At 45.5% G+C, this 19331-nt stretch overlaps 1 protein-coding gene across 8 annotated transcripts in view; it reads left to right on the forward strand.

Annotated features, from left to right (window-relative positions):
* The window catches only part of SPACA9 (sperm acrosome associated 9), a 37167-nt gene extending 25153 nt beyond the window's left edge, over positions 1-12014 (forward strand). For 6 of the 8 annotated variants that reach the window (XM_068248927.1, XM_068248930.1, XM_068248929.1 and 3 more), the window contains 2 exons: positions 2316-2518; positions 7881-12014. In XM_068248927.1, the coding sequence (XP_068105028.1) occupies positions 2316-2518; positions 7881-8235 (558 nt within the window). In that variant the 3' untranslated portion in view covers positions 8236-12014. The remainder of the gene's footprint in view (positions 1-2315; positions 2519-7880) is intronic. The other 2 variants (XM_068248934.1, XM_068248935.1) reach the window with 2 other exon arrangements.
* Positions 12015-19331: the final 7317 nt, after the last annotated feature.

The raw sequence follows: 19331 nt of genomic DNA on the forward strand, positions 1-19331 counted from the left end.
GCAGAGACTGCGTAAGTTCCAGCAGAGATTGCGTAAGTTCCAGCAGACATTGCTATGCAGGGGCTATAGGTTGAAGGGCCATTATGAAATGTCCGACTTTTTTCCGTGGCATGGCCATACACTATACAGTAATGACCAAAATTTTTGAGAATGGCACAAATACTGATTTTCAAAAAGTTTGCTGCTTCAGTGTTTTTAGATCTTTTTTGTCAGTTGTTTCTGTGGTGTATTGAAGAATAATCATACACATTTTATGAGTTTTAAACACTTTTATTGACAATGACTGATGGCAAACCATTCTTTCATAATCAATGCTTGAAGTTTGTCAGATTGTCCACCCACCTCTTGAGGATTGACTACAAGTTCATAATTGGATTAAATTCTGGGGACTTTCCTGGCCATGGGCCCAAAATTCCAATGTTTTGAGCCACTTACTGTATAGTGGCCACTTACAGTGGTTATCACTTTGGCCTTATGGCATGGTGCTCCATCTTACTAGCATTATTCTTCCAACCACCAAGAACTGTTTAGTGAAGAAGTTGCTGTCGGAGGATGTTTTGGTACCATCCTTTATTCATGGCTGTGTTCTTAGGAACAAATTGTAAGTGAGCCCACTCCCTTGCTTAAATGGCAGTCCCACACATAAATGGTCTCAGGATGGTTTACTGTTGGCATGAGGCAGGACTGATGGTAGCACTTGCCTTTTCTTCTCCGGACAATCATTTGCCAGATTCTCCAAATATTTGGATAGGGGCTTCATCAGAGAAAATTACTCCAGTCCTCAGCAGTTCAATCGCTGTACTTTTTGCAGAATATCAGCCTGTCCCTGATGTTTTTCTTCGAGAGAAGTGGATTCTTTGCTGCCCTTCTTGACACCAGACCATCCTTCAAAAGTCTTTGCCTCACTGTGCGTGCAGATGCACTCACACCTGCCATTCCTGAGCCAGCTCAGCACTGGTGGCACCCCGATAACGCAGCGGACTCATCTTTAGGTGACTGTCTTGGCGCTTGCTGGACTTTCTTGGGCGCCCTGAAGTTTTCTTCCCAAAAAATTGGAGCTCTCCTCGAAGTTTTAGATGATCCTATAAATGGTTGATTTTGGTGTAATCTTAGTAGCAGCAATATCCTTGCCTGTGAAGCCCCTTTTTATGCAACACACTGCTGACTGCACGTTTCCTTGCAGGTAACCACGGTTAACAGAAGCAGAACAAGGATTTTAAGCATCACCATCCTTTTAAAGCATCCATATAGTTCTGGTGCGGAGGTGGCACACCTTACCCAAGGTGCGGGTGCTATGGCCTGTGGATGCTGAGCCCCAGCATCCAAGAATTCAACAGCAAGGTAAAGAAGTCCAGGTCAGCACACCTTTTCAAAATGCAGATTTTCTCAATTTATTGCTTCATAAGCACGTAAAAACTGACAATTGTTTCGGGGCCACGGCGGGTCCCCTTCTTCAGATAGTGCAAACAAAACATGTTTTGTTTGCACTATCTGAAGAAGGGGACCCGCCGTGGCCCCGAAACAATTGTCAGTTTTCACGTGCTTATGAAGCAATAAATTGAGAAAATCTGCATTTTGAAAAGGTGTGCTGACCTGGACTTCTTTACCTTCCTTTAAAGCATTCAGTCTGCTATTCTAACTCAGAACTACATAATGGTCTCCAGCCTTGTGCTTGTCAACACTCTCACCTGTGTTAACAAAATTATTACTGAAATGACCTCAGCAGGCCTTTTTTGTGGCACCTGCTGATTAAGTTAATTTTCATGGCAAAGAAGGACTTTGCAATTGATCTGATCACTCTTAACATTCTCATAACATTCTCGAATACATGCAAATTGCCATCATAAAAACAGAAGCAGCAAACTGAGAAAATCAGTATTTCTGCCATTCTCAAAATGTTTGGCCTCGACTGTAGTTAATATAGAATATATCAACAAGTCCATTGGTTCCGTAGCTTCCATTACGAAATATAGACCGAAGTGTGAACCAAGACTAATTTCAGTTTACAAACACACATGTATGGTGAGTAGGTCGGTATCTGATCTAGTTAGGGTGATTCTGGAAAGAGAAATATTAATACTTTTTACTTTTGCAGCTGATGTTTTAAGAAGGACAGAGACATTTTAAATGGTGCCAATTACAAATTATAATTCAGCGACTAGTTTTATGAAAGCTCACAGAGTTTCCTGGTTATGATACCTTGAAAAACGTCTCCGACTGATTTTAAAATCTTGATTTCTCATTTCAGTAAAGTCATTGTAAGGATTGCCAAATCTACTTCTACTGTTTTAACTCTTCTTATATTGAACATGCAGGTTCGCCACTACTTAGACAACTACTGCAACAACAGCACCGACAAGCGCATCCTGACACTGTATCTGGATGTCTGCGCTGATCTGGCTGAGCTCTGTGTCAAGCTGGAATCTATACAGAATGACACTAGATCCACAAAAGGGCTCATTGAGCAAACCATCACTCTTCTCAACCCGACCAATGACCTGTCTGCACTAAGAGCCAAGTGAGTGAGCACAAAAGATTGCCGAACGCCAGGCGTAGGTGTTTACCTAGTTTTGTGGAGGTCACTGCCATAGCTTGTTTTTTGTTTGCTCTAAAAGCAAACGTGACTGAAAATAAATTGATTAGATAAACAATTGTACAAGGGGTTATATCAAAGTTTTAACTATCATCTGGAAGTTATTATGGTATATTGATGAAGTTTAGTCCGTGTCATCACTGGTCCAATTATTATGGTATATTGATGAAGTTTAGTCCGTGTCATCACTGGTCCCTAAGGAAAAAATAAGATCCAGCACCAGCTCCAAAAAAGTGTACGGTAATTATAGCTTTAATATCAAAAAGCAGCAGAACATCAAAAAGGTCAAAATAGACAAGGCCTGTCTTGTTGAATCATAAAGCAATGTTTTGAGAGGTAGCACCTCTCTTTTTCAAACTTCACCAGCCCAGTTAGGCCCCTTTCACACTTGCGGTTCTCTGCCAAACGGACCAGATGACCTGACCGGATCCGGACCGGATCCGGATCGGAACCGTACGGTTCTGATCCGGATCCGGTCAGGTTGCATCAGGTGTTCATCAGGATGCGATCCGGATCCGTTTGGCAAAAGTTAAGTACAAACCAAATAAAATGTTGGGGTCTGGGAGGTCAGCAGAAGGTGGACCTGTGGAATCAGGCCCTCCGCTGTTTAGCACTCACCTCCACCTCCGACATGCTGCCAACATCTCCAGCTCGTGTAAAGTCACTGCTGCTCCACTCCAAAATGCTTGCCCATGTGTCCCCAACCAAAATCGCCGCAACAATCCGCATAGGAAGTGGGGTAGAACACCCGGATTTTTAGCCAGTGTGTTGTGCGCTCTCCGGTTCTCATTGCTTTGTATTGGCCGGATGGTGCAGTCCGGCTCCGCCCCGGATACGGCTGCCGGAGGAGCCGGACCCAAAAATAGCGCATGTTGGAACGGACGCCGGATCCGGCCCGGATCCGGTCCGGCTCCGGTCCGGCAGAACGGACGCATGTGAACGGACGCATAGGCTTTCATTGCTATGCCGTGCGTCCGTTCCGTCCGTTCTGCAAGCGGTCCGGCTCCGGCACGGCGATTCCGGACGGCCACCGCTAATGTGAACCGGGCCTAACACAGTCTTCAAAAATTCCCTGCTATATATACCCCAGCTCCACAGGTGAGCCAATCAAAAGAGATCCAGGGGCCACTACGAAACCTTTTTGATGTCCTGCTGATTTTTGATATTAAAGCTATGATTACACTTTTTGTGGACAGTGCTAGATCTTCTTTTTTCCTATTGCTTTAATTGTTGTCTCGAGGTCTGGGGACAACTATCCCAGCACGTTCCAACCTTTGTTTCTTTTACAGATTGTGCCAGAAGTGACTAAAGTGTGAGATGGAAAGGATTATGTCTTGCAGTGTGATAAAATTCCTGCATTTGAAGGGCAATTCATGATGAGATGATGGCAGTTTATGGAAATGATTGCCCATCTTATGACACTATTGTGAGTTGAAAAAGGAATTTCCAAAGTGGTCACATGTCCCTCACAGACGAACCAAGACCTGGAAGACCATCACTGACGGACGAAGCAGAGACAGTGAAGAAAGTGGAGTGTTTAATCCTGGAAGACAGACGGACAACCATCCAAATGGTCATGAATGTTATTGTAGTGTGTGGGATATTATTCATGATAAACTGTACGTCTAAGGTGTCTGTACGCTGGGTTCCACATTTCCTAAACACTTTCCAGAAACAAATACAGTGTGACCTTTCAAGACAGATGTTGATGCAGTTGGAACAAGATGAAGAGGATTTTTTTGGGTCACTGACTATTACCCTTCAAATGCAGGAACTTTATCACACTGCGAGTCTGAGAGCCTGTTCTCACTTGAGTGATGAGCGGGTGATTCCCGCTAATTGCCGAAGCGCTAGTGCTTTTTAAAGTGCTAGGGCAATAGAAAGTATATGGCAGTGATGTCACTGCCGCGGTTGGGGCCGATCGTGGGCGATTTGTGATTAGCGCCAATCGCAAAACGCGTGACATGCAGCATTTTGCTGCGATTCTGGAGCGATCGTGGCACAGTGCTTAATAAAACACTGATCGTGATCGCTCTGAATCGCGGAAATGTGAGTAATGATTTTACCGCGTTAATCGTGATAAAATCACCCATGCAAAACTACCGTTTTGCGATTTATAGTCTGAATGGGCCCTCAGTCTTTGCCATCTCACACTTTAGTCCCTTCTTGCACAATCTGTAAAACAAATAAAGGATACAATGAGCTGATTTTCTTAAAGAGACACTGAATTTTCTTTTTTTACATTAACTTATTATCCAGTCAGCATCAGCATTAAATCCTAAATAGATTTGCTGCATCCCCGCGGCAAAACGAGTGATTTATGGCTTCGAAATAGCCTTGCAAAGTTCCAGGGCTTGTATCCTTCTTCTTCCTGTAAGAGGCAGAGCTGTGCGCAGTAGCTCTGCCTCCTCTCCAGTCAATCTCTGCCTCTCCCCGCCCCTCTCAGCCTTCTTTCAGTGAGAGGGGCGGGGAGGAGGCGGAGATCCGTGGAGATTGATTGCGGGGAGGCAGAGCTACAGCACAAAGCTCTGTCTCCCCCGGGCAGCACAATCTGAGACCTGCAAAGTCGTGGAACTTTGCAGGTCTATTTGAGGTGAATCTGCTTAGGATTTAATGCTGATGCTGACTGGATAAGAAATTAAGGTGAAAAAAGAGACTTCAGTGTCTCTTTAACATCATTCATTTAGGGGCCAATGATGACACTGGCAAAATGTCATCAAAACACCTTAACTTGTGGGTGATAATTAAAACTTTACCATGCCCCCTTGTATCTATAGTTCTACTACCTCTGAAATAGGGCTTTCCTTGAATACCACAGTCTTATTTTGTGTTTAAAGGTTAAATTAAGTGTAATGTTTTTATTGTCTCAGCTGAATTATACAGATTTTTTTGTAAACTATTCCAAGTACAGGTACGGTATATTACATTACAGTGTTCTCCCCAGAATTTTTTTTTTACAGCTGGGTGGCATGAAAAAGTAGCTGGGTGGGGTGCAACCAGGGGAGTGCAGCATAAGAGTAGTGTGAGGTTTGAGTTTTGCTCCCCAAAATTAGCCGGGTGGAGCACCTAGCTAAAAGCCTGGGGAGAACACTGCATTATAATACAGTTTAATCTCGTTATAGTAAATTCTGATATAGTAAAACTTTGGTTATAGTAAACTATATGTATTAACTACAGAGGTTTCGTCATTGAGGTAAGCTACCTCATATCACTTTTCGATTTTAAGCTGATTTTAGATGCTTTTATTACACCAGGGCGCCTCTTTCCCTTTTACGTGTCGTTATCAGCACACTACTCTGGGCCTGCGTGGTTTACCTCAAAAGCACCAGCCGGTGAGATCTATGCTTACTGTGTAAGCTGCTCCCTGGTTACTGAGGGAATTGCTTGTCATCTGTGACTTGCTTGTGCATGGCTGCAATGCTTCAGTATCTTACAGGCTGCACAGAAATGTGGACAGAGTAACACACTACCAGTACTGTAGCTGCATTAACTGGTTAGATCTATGCTTCCTGTGCAAGCTGGTTCATGATTACAGCATGCAAATCCCTAAATATTGAGCACTGTGCATTTTGATCCAGCTTAGGCACTGTGTGTGCTCGCTTGCTGAAGCATTGAAAAGAATATATACTTTATGTGCTTGAGTATGACAATTTCTGATATAATAAACTCCTCATATAGTAAACCACTTTCCCCGGTCACCCGGAGTTTGCTATAAAGGTATTCTATTGTGAACATATAATGATTATTGTGTATAACATTATAGATAATGTTGTGTTACTTCCATTCATTAGCAATAAAAGTTTGAACGTTACAAGCACTTTACACCCCAATAGGGTTAATTGAGCTGCCAGAGGATCCTTTATCCACAAGGTGTCAAAACACCTGTGTGTAATCCTCAGCGACTGACAAGTGACTGGCACACAAAAATAAATAATGTGGGGTCAATATTCTCCAAATAAAATCAATGTATTATAACCTTAAAGAGAGTCTGAAGCGAGAATAAATCTCGCTTCAGACCTCATAGATAGCAGGGGCACGTGTGCCCCTGCTAAACCGCCGCTAACCCGCGGCTAAACGAGGGTCCCTGTCCCCCTAAATCCCCTCCGTAATGCGTCGGAGCGCTTCCTGGTTGGGGCAGGGCTAACCGCCGCAGCCCTGCCCCACGCGTGTCTGTCAGCGCGTATCTCCGCCTCTCCCCCGCCCCTCTCAGTCTTCCTTCACTGAGAGGGGCGGGGGAGAGGCGGCGATGCGCCGCTGATAGACGCGACTGGAGGCAGGGCTGCAGCCGTTAGCCCTGCCTCCAGGAGCGACCAAGTCTGCGACCAAGTGTCGCAGTGGGGGGTTTGGGGGTCAAGGGACCCCCGTTTAGCGGCCCTATTGCGGCGGTTTAGCAGGGGCACACGTGCCCCTGCTAACTATGAGCTCTGAAGCGAGATTTATTCTCGCTTCAGAGTCTCTTTAAAGGACAGATGTGAAGAGAATGAAAAAAAAAACCTACTTACCCGTGGCTTTCTCCACTTCCTGTCAGTGGCCCAAGGTCCCCTCCGTTGCAGATGCCGACCGGCATCTACTGCGCATGCACGAGCGCGCCACTTGCGGTCGCGCTCACATGGTCTTGAGTGTTCTGCGCAGGCAATTGACAGCAGTAGAGGAAGCCCTTGCGAGGTCGGCCTTTGCACTGGCGAGAACCCCAGGCCACTGGCTGGAAGTGGAGCTGCGGCGAGGGACATATCGGCTGCCAGGGGCTGGAGAATGCCCCGGGTAAGTAGATCTTTTTTATTTTTTCATTTTATTTGCTTTTTGCTTGAGCCTTCCCTTTTAAAGAAGTTTTAAGAACACAAGCAGTCACATCTGGGGTATTTGCAAGCAAGACCCCGATTAATTAGCCTCAAGTATAATGCACATAAAGTGCACAGTGCAAATCAGAGCAGATCACCGCTGTAAACTCACCCACTTTTATAAATCTTGACCAGTTTTCGGCCTTACGCTGTCATCAGGGAATATTTTCTCATTGTCAGAATGAATGCGTAAGGCTGAAACCTGGTCGAGATTTGAGATTTGGAAGTTGGCACGTTTACAGCTGTGATCTGCCCTGATTTGCACTGTGCACTTTATGTGCATTATACTTGTTGATGCGGGGTCCTGTTTGCAGGGGTGGCTGTAGGTGATTGTCAGCACTGAGGATCACAAACCATTCATTAGCAATGCCATTATTTTTTAAGCTTTGCTGGTTTTTGTATGGTTAGATCTATAGGACACAGCATTTATCCGTACGTCTCATTTGCAGATATCCTCACGATGTTGTGAACCATCTCAGCTGTGACGAGGCGCGGAACTTTTACGGGGGTGTAGTGAGCCTCGTTCCCATCGTCCTGGACAACATCCGTGAAGCCATATCAAGGCTGGAGAAAGCCCAGCCGCACGTGGAGGATCTGGGAAGCAAAGACAGGCTGGTGGCCATTCAGCGGAACAGGCAGCAGAACGAGCGCAAGACTGGAAGCCAAGGTGTGACACAGAACACAGGGGTGCAAACCAACATCAGTCGGGGAAACTCAGCTCTGCGCACTGTAAACAGGAGGAAAGGCTATCTAGATGCCTCCAGACCAGCGTGGAGGCCCTCTGGTCGGTTCTATACCACATAAAGTGTTTAAAGTGCAAGTGTATTGTATACTAAAAGCCCAACTAGAACCAAAATTGAACAAAACTAAGGGCTGGTTCACACGGACAATTTGCAGGCGTTAAATGCAGCATTTTAAAAGCAATGTTTTTAGGGATCGAGCGTTGTCCCATGCAAGTGAATGGGAGCATTTAGTACGAGCTTTTGCAGGCTTTTATAAAAGCCTGGCAGTAGATCCCCAAGTCTTGCCTCAAAAGCAACATGCAGCTTCTAGAAGTCATATGCTGTTGCTGGTGTTGCGTTTGAATGCCAGCAAAAGCCACCGAAAGCCAACAAAAGCCTGTAATCTGCTTCCTGCAGACACAAATCTCAGCCCTTTCCTGCAAAAGCCACCAAAAGTCCTGATAACGCAACGCTATCTAAGGGCTGATGCACACGGATGCTTGGCAGCGTTTACCGCCAAGCGTTCAGGACTCGTCGGGTAAACGCTCCCATTCAAGTAAATGGGAGCGTTTAGCATCGTGCGGTTACCTGCGATTACCGTCGATTGCGCAAACGCGGCGTTCCGATCCCGATTTAACGCGTCACTTCGGCCGGCCATAGAAGCAGCGTGCGGCGTCCAGGGCCGGCTAGCCACCGCGGCTTCATGTCCCCTTGTGGGGACGAGAAACGCAGATCGCGACGGGAAGCAGACGATCACCGTACCGCCACCCCCAAACGAGACGTCACAGGACGACGCGGCTTCCCAGCCGCCACAACGCCGCCTGTCGTCCGTGTTAACCAGCCCTAATACTACGCACTAATGGCCTTCAAAAGACATTAAAAGCTTCGCTGTTAAACTCTGGCATCCTTGAAAAAGAAACGACCAGCGTTTGAAAGTGACGCTCAGCAGAAGCTTGGTAGAAACCCGTGTGAACCAGCTCTAAGGATGACCATACACCACTCGATGTGCCACCAGATCGACCATTAGATTGATCTAACCAATTCTGATATCTGAGAGGGATATATTGCCTGCCACACACTGCACAGCGACTTCCAATAGATTTCGGTATGAAATCTATTGGAATCTTCCCAGTGGCCGCCGCCACCTACCGGTCCGCCCCTCAAGTTTACTATTATAATTAGACTACACTACTCTACTATATACTATACTATTACTATAGGTGTGGCTACCTATTCTTTACATATGCCTAATTGTTCCAGCGGTCTGAGCGGGCACACCAAGCACTGACGTGGTGCTGCTTGCTGGTCGTATAGTTGTTCTATGTTTCTTTGTATAAACTCTCAAGTGTTTCTCAATATCTGCATAACACCACAGCACTCATGTCTGTGATCTATTATCTACACATTAAGTCTGATCACTTCTCTCCATTCCTTTTCCTGCACCCACAGACCAGATGAGCAGATCACTGAACACTTGCACAGTAACGTAACAAACAAATGAACAGGCAGCTGCATATAATATACAGGGGAAGCAGCCAACAGGCCGCCAAGGTCCTCCAGTCTGTTCTGTGGGGCAGAATCAGAAATCTGTTACTGCATCATTTCATCAGAGGAAAAAATGTTGTATTCATTGAGTATACTTATGCTTTAAGTACAACTCCAGCCAATTTTTCTGTTGCATAGAGCTGAGAAGGGTTACCAATGTTTAGATAGTTTGTTAAAGGAGACCTAAAACAAAAGAAGTCTTAAGGACCAAACTTACCTGAGGCTTCCCTAAGCCCCCTTTAGGCTGCTCTGTCCTTCGCCGTTTCCCTGGATGGTCCGATAGCCTGGCTGAATCGCACTTCGTTGCTGTTGAAATTTGATTTTTATGGTGCAGCTTTAAAGGACAATGGAAGGCATATAGTGGCTGACATATTTTTTCCTTCGAATTGTGATTGCTGGCGAGTGTGAAACAGCCCTTACACACGTAGGATATAAGGCATGTTGGCCATTGGGTAATGTTACCCGATCCCCCAGATGCCGTGGCTGGGACGAGGCCAACAGACAGGCTGCAGGCTAACAACGTGTTCTGTTCCTATGTGGGATGGGGGGGACGGAATGGGAAGGCAGTGGAGAGAACAATGCTCTTAGCTGTAAGTCAGTCAGACCAATCCGCCGGGCAGATCGCTTGTTGAGGGTGTCGAGGGCTGATGTGCTCACACTGGATTCTCGGCAAAAGCGGTCATTAACAACCATCCCGGCCAAGTTTCATCTAGAGCAGGGGTGTGAAACTCAAATACAAAGTGGGCCGAAATTGTACACTGGGACCTAATCTCTTGCCAACCTCAATGTCTCCTGGTCACCTTCCCTTATAAAGTTCCCAGGTGGCTCCCAATCCCTCCCCTATATAGTTCCCTGGTGTTTAATGCTTTCCCCCTCCCTCCCCCATATGGCTTTTCTGGGGATCCAGAGCTTCAACTCCAATGTAGCTTTCCTGGTGGTCTAGAGTAATCCAAACATAATGCAAAGTGGGGAAACCACTTGAGGGCCAAATTTAATGGCCCCGAGGGCCAGATTTGGCCCGCAGGCCAGAGTTTGACATGTATGATCTAGAGTGTGTATGGGGCTTTAGTGGTAAATGAACACAGGCTACAATAAGACGGGAAGAGGACTCGGACACCTCATGGTTATAATCTAATAGGTGGGGAGTACAGGATTTGGTATCAGGCTTACACTAGAAGAGTTTTGTGAGTTAGAGGTTAGTGAGTGTTTGGGGTAGAGAGAAAGATGGGTAGACCATTTTCAAGGTAGAGGTTGCACGGTATAAATACAACGGACAAACTCCATAGGATGAGGAAAAGAATTCCACTAAATGGGGACAGCTGGAGAGAATTCTTATGGTCGAACTTATGGCGCGTTACAGTGAGAATGACATCATCAGATCATGGGGTAGTGACAAGTATGGCTCAATGTATTCTTGTGAATTAGAACAGAAATATACCAGTTGCCTGGCAGTCCTGCTGATCTTCCTGATCAGCAGTGTCTGAATCACAACCTTGAAATAAGCATGCAGCTAATCAAGTCAGACTTCAGTCACACCTGATATGCAAGCAGAGGATCGGCATGACTGCCAGGTAATCTTCATTGTTTAAAAGGAAATAAATATAGCAACCTCCGTATCCCCTCTTACTTCAAGTGTCCTACAAGACAATGAAAAAAAAGAAAGGGTCTAGACTTGAGCTTTAAAGGACAACCGAGGTGATGTGACATGATTAGATAGACATGGGTATGTACAGTGCCAAGCACACAAATATCTATGCTGTGTTCCTTTTTTTTCCCTTTTCTGCTTGGGAGAGTTAAACATCAGGTATGCAAGTGACCGTTCCTGTCCGGGTCATGATGGCTTCGGACTATAGCATGACAGTTAATGGCTTCTGAGAAAAGGAAAGATAAAAAGGGTCAATAGTGCATAGATTTTAGCTCTGGCATACTTCAATGAATGTGTCATTGAGCAGAGTCAATGAAACAGTAAAAACTTAAAAACTAGATTTAAATATAAAAATAAACTGCAGGATATCTAAAAAGTCATTTTTTAGGAAAAGGAGGACAGATACAATTGTTTATCTCATCAGTTTTCACCTCGGATGCTCTTTAAGTTATTAAACTATCATATGTAACCAAGGTCACTGTTGTATATTTATGTGTGTCTCAATCAATGACAATCATTATGGAAGTTATACTCTGAATGTAATAAAGGAAATATGTGTGCCTCTGTATTCAATAAATGCTCTCTCCTCTTTTTCTTCTCTTTAGGTAAATAAGTGTGGTTGCGCTTCTCGCTGTGGATTTTCTCCATTAATAAAGGCAGCATGAGTCAGACTAGCGTTTGCCCATGTATTGTACGTTTTCTATACCTTCTGCTATTTATAGTGGCTATATACTGTATACATCCCATGTTTTATTCCATTATGAGGTGCTGATGCTGGAGAGGAGGGATGTTTACCGGATAGAACTTTATACTTACTGGCAAAAATCTTTTCTTCTAGGCTTCACCACTGCAGAGTGGGTGTGCCTCCCGCCAGTCTCCTCTCCTGCAGTGTCGCATATGCTACATCCCTTCTTTAACCCTTTAGCAGGCAATTTATCTAGAGGCTTGCAAGTGCTCCAGGCCAAATTATTTTAGTACGTAATTCTTATTTGTTACATTTCCTTGTGACTAATTAATACTGCTTTAATGTGTATTTATAGCCACTTGTCACTAGGGGGCATTGTGATACAATAGCAAAGGAATTATGCTTTCAGGTTCTGTTTTCTGCTAGAAGAGAGAGATAAAAATATTCCAAGAATTTACAGCATAAGTTCTACCAACTGAGGTCATAAGCCACTGCTTTGCACTTATCTCAAATGAGATAACTCTATTGAAGTTGCTAATTGGTTAATGTGTACCAGAGAAAAGGGTTGCTAAAAGTTTTATACATATCTGGGGCTTCCTCCAGCAGTAGTGTTCTCCCCAGTCTCTTTTAGCCGGGTGCTCCACACGGCTAATTTTGGTGACCACTCGGCTATCATCGGCAGAGGCGGGACAAGGTCCTTCAGCACCCAAGGCTGAGACACCAAAGTGCGCCCCCCCACCCCTCCCGTCACACACTGATTGCTATTAGACTAATAGGTGCCCCAAGGCCCCCAACACCTTAATCTCTAGACTAGTTATCTGGCTTGCAGTCACTGTCATGTATCCTCTTTTTTTCTTTCTTTCTGCTTCAAACACAATTGGGAATGACAGCTGAATGAATTGTGCGCCCCCTCCTACACTGCGCCCTGAGGCTGGAGCCTCTCCAGCCTATGCCTCGGCCCGGCCCTGATCATCGGCTCACCTCCTCCTATGCTGTAAGCAGACTTCCTCCGTCCCTGCACTCCCCTGGTTGCGCCCCACCTGGCTACTTTTTCATGCCACCCGGCTGGAAAAAAAATGTCCAGCCCTCCGCGCAGATCACTCCTTCGCCATGATCTAAAGCCTCCTAGATCGTATGGTATCAACCCTGTTCTCCGCAGCCAGTCGGCGCAGGTGCAGTGTGGCCAAACACGCTACCGCGGCTGGGAGTGTTCTACACCTGCGCAAACCGGTTCCAGCGCATGCAAAGTATGCTAGATTAGCCTCAGAGTTCGGGGAGTTCTAGGAGGCATTAGACCGTGGCGAGGGAGTGATCTGCGTGGAGGGTGCTGGAGGAAGCCCCAGGTATGTATAAAACTTTTAGCAACCCGCCAAGAGCATTGTTTTTTTCTTCAGACCTGCCCACCACATGACATCATGCCATCAGCCCTCCTCCCCCTTCATAGCAACAGAAAATGTTGCTAGCCTACAGGCTAGCGATGTGTCTGTATAGTGTTGGCCCCCTGCATTTCTCTCCCTGTATGAATGGTTAAAGGGAACCTTAATAAGTGACAGTTCAAATTATCTAGGGCTACTTCCAACCCCCTGTAGTTATCCTGGTCCCTCACTGTCTTTCTGCTCTTCTCACTTCAGCCCATATCCCCTTCAAAAGCTTCATGTTGATTACACTCCCATGGCCAGGAGCATTCTGGGCTTGCACAGTAAAAAAAAAAATGTGAGTGCGATGTATATATGTACTCAGCGTTATACATACAGTACATATAAGGATCAAGATGAAATGGGGCCTGAAAAGCAAAATTGGAAAAAAGGGCGCAGGCGCCCTTACGTAAAAAACAAAAAATTGCCGGTGCCTATTTTAAAAGCCACGATTAAAGCAAAGGATGGAAATTCTGGCGCACAACGGCACTGAAATTTATCTTCTTTGCCGCAAATTATATATATATTATATATATATATATATATATCGCTTTTATAATGACCGCGATATGTGGCACGGAAGGTAAATTTCAGCGCATTGAGGCCCCTTATAAGGAACAAGGTCAATTTCAGCACACGATAGCATCAACATGCACCCTGACCAATGGACTGAGTTTTTTTAGACATTGCTGAAAGAAGAGCCTTGCAAGAAAGTGTGGGGACACCCAAAGCGCTGTTTGCTGTTCCTGAATGGTCAGCAAAACGATCTGGTGAGCCTGTAGCGTTACTGTTCCCTGGCTGGTGGAGGTGGTAGTCACCTGTACCTTTGGAGCATAACCTGCACAGAGTTGGGTGCAGGGTGCACACATTTTTGTGTGTTAGAAAACAAGGAGTATTATGGTTTTACGCTATGTTATACCAATATTTTCGTGAGGGACATCGTGGAATGTGAGTGCTGATGATAAGAAGAACGTGGGAAAATATACTTTCAAGCTTATATGCTGGTCTGTAGTGGAATCAACCTATGAATCTGGTGAGCCTTTGATTGTCTAGAGTGTGGACACTGGGCACCTTTCGGATCACACAGAAGGTGGTGGTTAAAAGAATTGGTCATTAGAAGCTTGATTACACCATGTATGGTTTCTTTTTATGTTTCCCGGAGTATCTATATAGGAAAAAAGAGGATGACAGAAGCGACCATCATTTGAAAAACGCATTAGCTGATCTGTGATTAAGTCAGCCACTAAACGCTGGTGAGAGTGGATATTGATGCTAGAGTTTGGAATATATTACTAATAAGACTCTAAGGAACTGTGCAACTGTGGGGTGTGAGCGCTGCACAGATATTTGTGAGCATCAACTTGCTATCAGGCACAGGAGGCTTGCGGAAATCCTAATTGCAGCGTTGCATAACGGGGTGTGGGTGCAGAAATTTACTTTGCTGCTAATCAGGAGCCTCAGGGTGCCAAAATTTACCTTCCTTGCTGCATTTTGTGGCAGAGGGGGGGGTTAAAGTTGGGGGGTCTTAGGGTTAGGCATCGATGGAGGGTTCCCTGTGAGAGTAGGGTTAGATTTAGCCATATCGGTAATGTTTGCCGATATTTTACTATCGGGATCCAGAAGTAGAATATCGCTAATTGTAGCAATATTCTACTTTTGGCAATCACCTGCAACTTTTTTTTTCCATGTATGCCCTGCAAAATACAAGCCTTTGCTTCATTATAGCGTATTTGGTAAGCTGAGGTGGAAGAATGGTAAGGGCCCGTTTCCACTAGTGCGGTGCGGAATCGCCGCATATCACCGCTGACAAAATCGCATGCGGATGCAATTCCGCATGCGTTTTTTGCCGCGATTTCGCATAGGCAGGGTATATGCGATTTTAACCATGTCACTGCCTGTGTCAATTTACATTACTTTCAATGCGAAATCGCACGCGAAATCGTGGGAAAAACGCATGCAAAAAACGCATGCGATTTCCCTATTAAATACATTGCCTGCGATTCGCCTGCATTCCACACGCAGGCGAATTCTGCAGGGTCTACCGTGCTGAAAAATCCTGCACATAAAAACGCAAATGAAAACTGACAAGTGGAAACAGTCCCATCCACTTGTATTGCCTATGCGAATCCGCATGCGTTGTCTGCATGCGGATTCGTGCTAGTGGAAACGGGCCCTAAGAGAATGTGGCAGTTGTTGATGGGCACTAGGCCCCAGGCAGTTGCCTTGTGGATGATCCTGCTCTGGCGGTTACCTAGAATACCTTACTATTCTGGCGACAGTAAATATGGCTTCTGGTTTTTTTTCTTAGTAGTGATAGTCTAGTGAAAGCAGGTGGACTGCACTATCCTTTTATTTCTGCCCTGACTGCGACACTCTCGCAGTACCTAGCTGGTGACACCAACTGACTGGGATTCCTGCCTTGTGAATACAGAACTCGGCAACACTAAGCCAGCACACGAATGGTCATTATTCCTTCTGGGCACAGTTTTTTGCCTGCGAGACTCAGAATGCATTCTAGGTAGATCAGCAGACAGCAGTATGACTAGACAGCCAGCAATCTGAGAAGAAAACAATGGCAGCTCCCATGCTTTTCTGACAGGTTTACACCTGTTACTCCCGCCAACAGCGCACCACTCATCCATCATCCAATGAGGTGGCAGCTGACAGAGGGGGAAGGACTGTTATGAAAAGCAGTCTCGCCGTTTCATGTACCCAGCCACAGCTGTCAACTAGCTAAAGACACACTCGCTTTACTTCATGTTTTAAAGTTGACAGGAATGTCATTTGAATACCTTTATCTTTATATAGGCTGGCAAATGCTTTCCCAGTGGTACAGTCTTTACAGCAGTGTTCTGACAGACCTGTGTACGCTGAGTTTAAAGTGTTAGGCCCGGTTCACATTAGCGGTGGCCGTCCGGAATCGCCGTGCCGGAGCCGGACCGCTTGCAGAACGGACGGAACGGACGCACGGCATAGCAATGAAAGCCTATGCGTCCGTTCACATGCGTCCGTTCTGCCGGAGCCGGACCGGATCCGGACTCCGTTCCAACATGCGCTATTTTTTGGTCCGGCTCCTCCGGCAGCCGTATCCGGGGCGGAGCCGGACTGCACCATCCGGCCAATACAAAGCTATGAGAACCGGAGAGCGCACAACACACTGGCTAAAAATCCGGATGTTCTACCCCACTTCCTATGCGTATTGAAGCGGCGATTTTTGATGGGGACACATGGGCAAGCATTTTGGAGTGGAGCAGCAGTGATTTTAAACGTGCTGGAGATGTTGGCAGTATGTCGCAGGTGGAGGTGAGTGCTAAACAGCAGAGGGCCTGATTCCACAGGTCCCCCTTCTGCTGACCTCCCAGACCCCAACATTTTTATTCCTTTTCTACTATCTTTTGCCAAACGGATCCGGATCGCATCCTGATGAACACCTGATGCAACCTGACCGGATCGGATCCGGATCAGAACCGTACGGATCCGGTCCGGTCATCCGGTCCGTTTGGCAGAGAACCGCAAGTGTGAACCGGGCCTTAGTTTGCTTATATTTAAAGTGAGCTTTAAGAGTCCTTTTATACTAAATCCTTTGCATTCCACCACAATCATCGCATCCCAACGCGATTTACTGGACACTGGCAATAAAGCATACAGTATGGTTGCATCGCACATTTAACACGCTATACGACTTTTTACCAACACGCATAGTGTGAAAGGAGCCTTAACCCTTTCCAGTCCTGTGTCAGGCTATGTAATTGCGTGTGTTTTGCACTATTGCACTGTATGCAGTGCATTGGGATGCCGCACACCTCAACTTCTGCACCATACTGTTGTGGGGAGCAGTATTAGTTTGCAAAGCCCAGAAACAGTATATCACAGGTTTTCTCAACCAAGAAGCACTGGAACATTTTACAACTTGACGGGACCTTAAAAAAATGTAGTACCGGAAAAACCTGACTTTATGTACAAAAGAGCCCCTGACCTGAAATCGAAATTAGTATCAAGCCCCCCCCCCCCCCCCCCCCCCCGATAAGAACAGGGGATATGCTAGACCAAAGAGGCTTTTTTCCTTGTCGAGGCTGCAGCGGATGCAGAGAAGTGCAGCCCCATAGGGGGAGTTATTTTATATCAAGCAACACCGGACAGCAAATTACAATAAGGCAGTGTATAACATGCAACACCACAGGGGTGATATACTTGTTAAAATGCCCCTGTAATTTGGAATACATAGGCCGAACCACTCGCAAATGGCATGAGAGGATTAGAGAACATGTGGCCAATATTATAAAAGGCTTGGCGACACATAATGTATCCAACCATTTTCGACTGGTCCACAACAGCGACCCGAGTGTAATGACCTTCATGGGCATAGAGGCCCATGTGAAGAAATGGAGATGGTCATGCCGGGGGAGGGATATCTCCCAAGCGGAAGGGAGATGGATATTCAATCTCAAGACATTCACTCCAAAGGGGCTTAACATGGAATTTGATCTTAACTGCTTTATTACGAACGATCTTTGAGGGAGACAAACTTAGTTTGAGGACCATAGGGGGTTCATAGTCAGCACGGCACTTAAGGTAGCAATATGAGTCACCAATAGTTTAGGTGAGAGAGTATTAGGGATTTAGTATTAGGGATGTATTAAGTTTTTGAATTATGAGGATGTGTTGAGAATTCTGGAACCAGTTTATACATTTTCACAGGAGATTCATCTCCCCAGCAATTAAGTGGGACACATAGGGGCACGAGGATGGCCCTAATTGGTACAAGGGTTAATTGTCACCAACTTTGGTTTGTAGGATTCTCCCCCTATGGGTTGTCCCAAATTGGGACGGATATTGAAAATGGGGGCCTAAGGGGACACACAAACTTGTAACCATTGTAATTGCACTTTAATGACCATTGGGACATAATTAAATTGGGGGAAGGATGGTCCCTATTGGTGATTTGTTAACGCATATTAGGCCAATAACCAGCAGTGTCGGGATACAAAAACGCTGCTATGCATTTGCATAAATTTATTATGGGGAGGATAATAAACCCCTAAGACTAATTAGTATTAAATATTCTTGCTACTGTGGACGCAATAAATTATTAGCTATAGTTCATTGGAGAAGTAGGGATGAACTTTTATGGTTTATGTTGTAGTGAAGTGTATATTTAGATAGATATAGGCAGGGGCGTAACAATAGACCCTGCAAGGGATGCCTCCGCAGGAGGCCCCAGAAGCCTCAGGGGGCCCCGTGGGGGAAAAAGTTTGAGAGACTGACAAGCAACTAAGGGCAAGGAGAGAAAATGTATTCTACTCTCATACCATTGTTATGTTGACTGCATGTGTCCACTACACAGACAAGGAATCATACACACTTTGGAATTTGTACACTGTCCCTGCTCCCTAGGGTTCGTAAAAAAAACATCTGTCTCACACTGCAGCAGTTCTGATGACTTCATGTACAACATTACAAAGGAGTCACAGTTGGAAAAAAAAGTTGTAGACTGTCCCTCAGAAGAGATTCCTAGATTCTTCACACACACACACACAAGTGACCTTATGGTGTCTGATTACTGGACACAGTGGAATGGGAAAGAGTGATGTCTGACTGTTGCTGCCTCATTGAGAGCTTGTTGTCTCACACGGAGTCCCAGATCCTGCAATAACAGTATCAATCAGTGACATTCTGAATGCTTTGCCAAAGTTACAGTGAATATATCTTATGTTCAGCATGTCATTGTTGTTCCTCCATATAGCATGTGGATGTAGTAAAATAATATGGCTTTGTGTATGTATGTACTGGGAACAGAGCTGTGACAAGTCCTTGTAGGCTGCAAGGGGCTGGAGGAAGCCCCAGGTAAGTAGATCTGGGGGTAGCATAGATTGCCTGACATTTCCTTT

The sequence above is a fragment of the Hyperolius riggenbachi genome, chromosome 8 (assembly GCF_040937935.1).
Source record: "Hyperolius riggenbachi isolate aHypRig1 chromosome 8, aHypRig1.pri, whole genome shotgun sequence".
Taxonomy (NCBI): Eukaryota; Metazoa; Chordata; class Amphibia; order Anura; family Hyperoliidae; genus Hyperolius; species Hyperolius riggenbachi.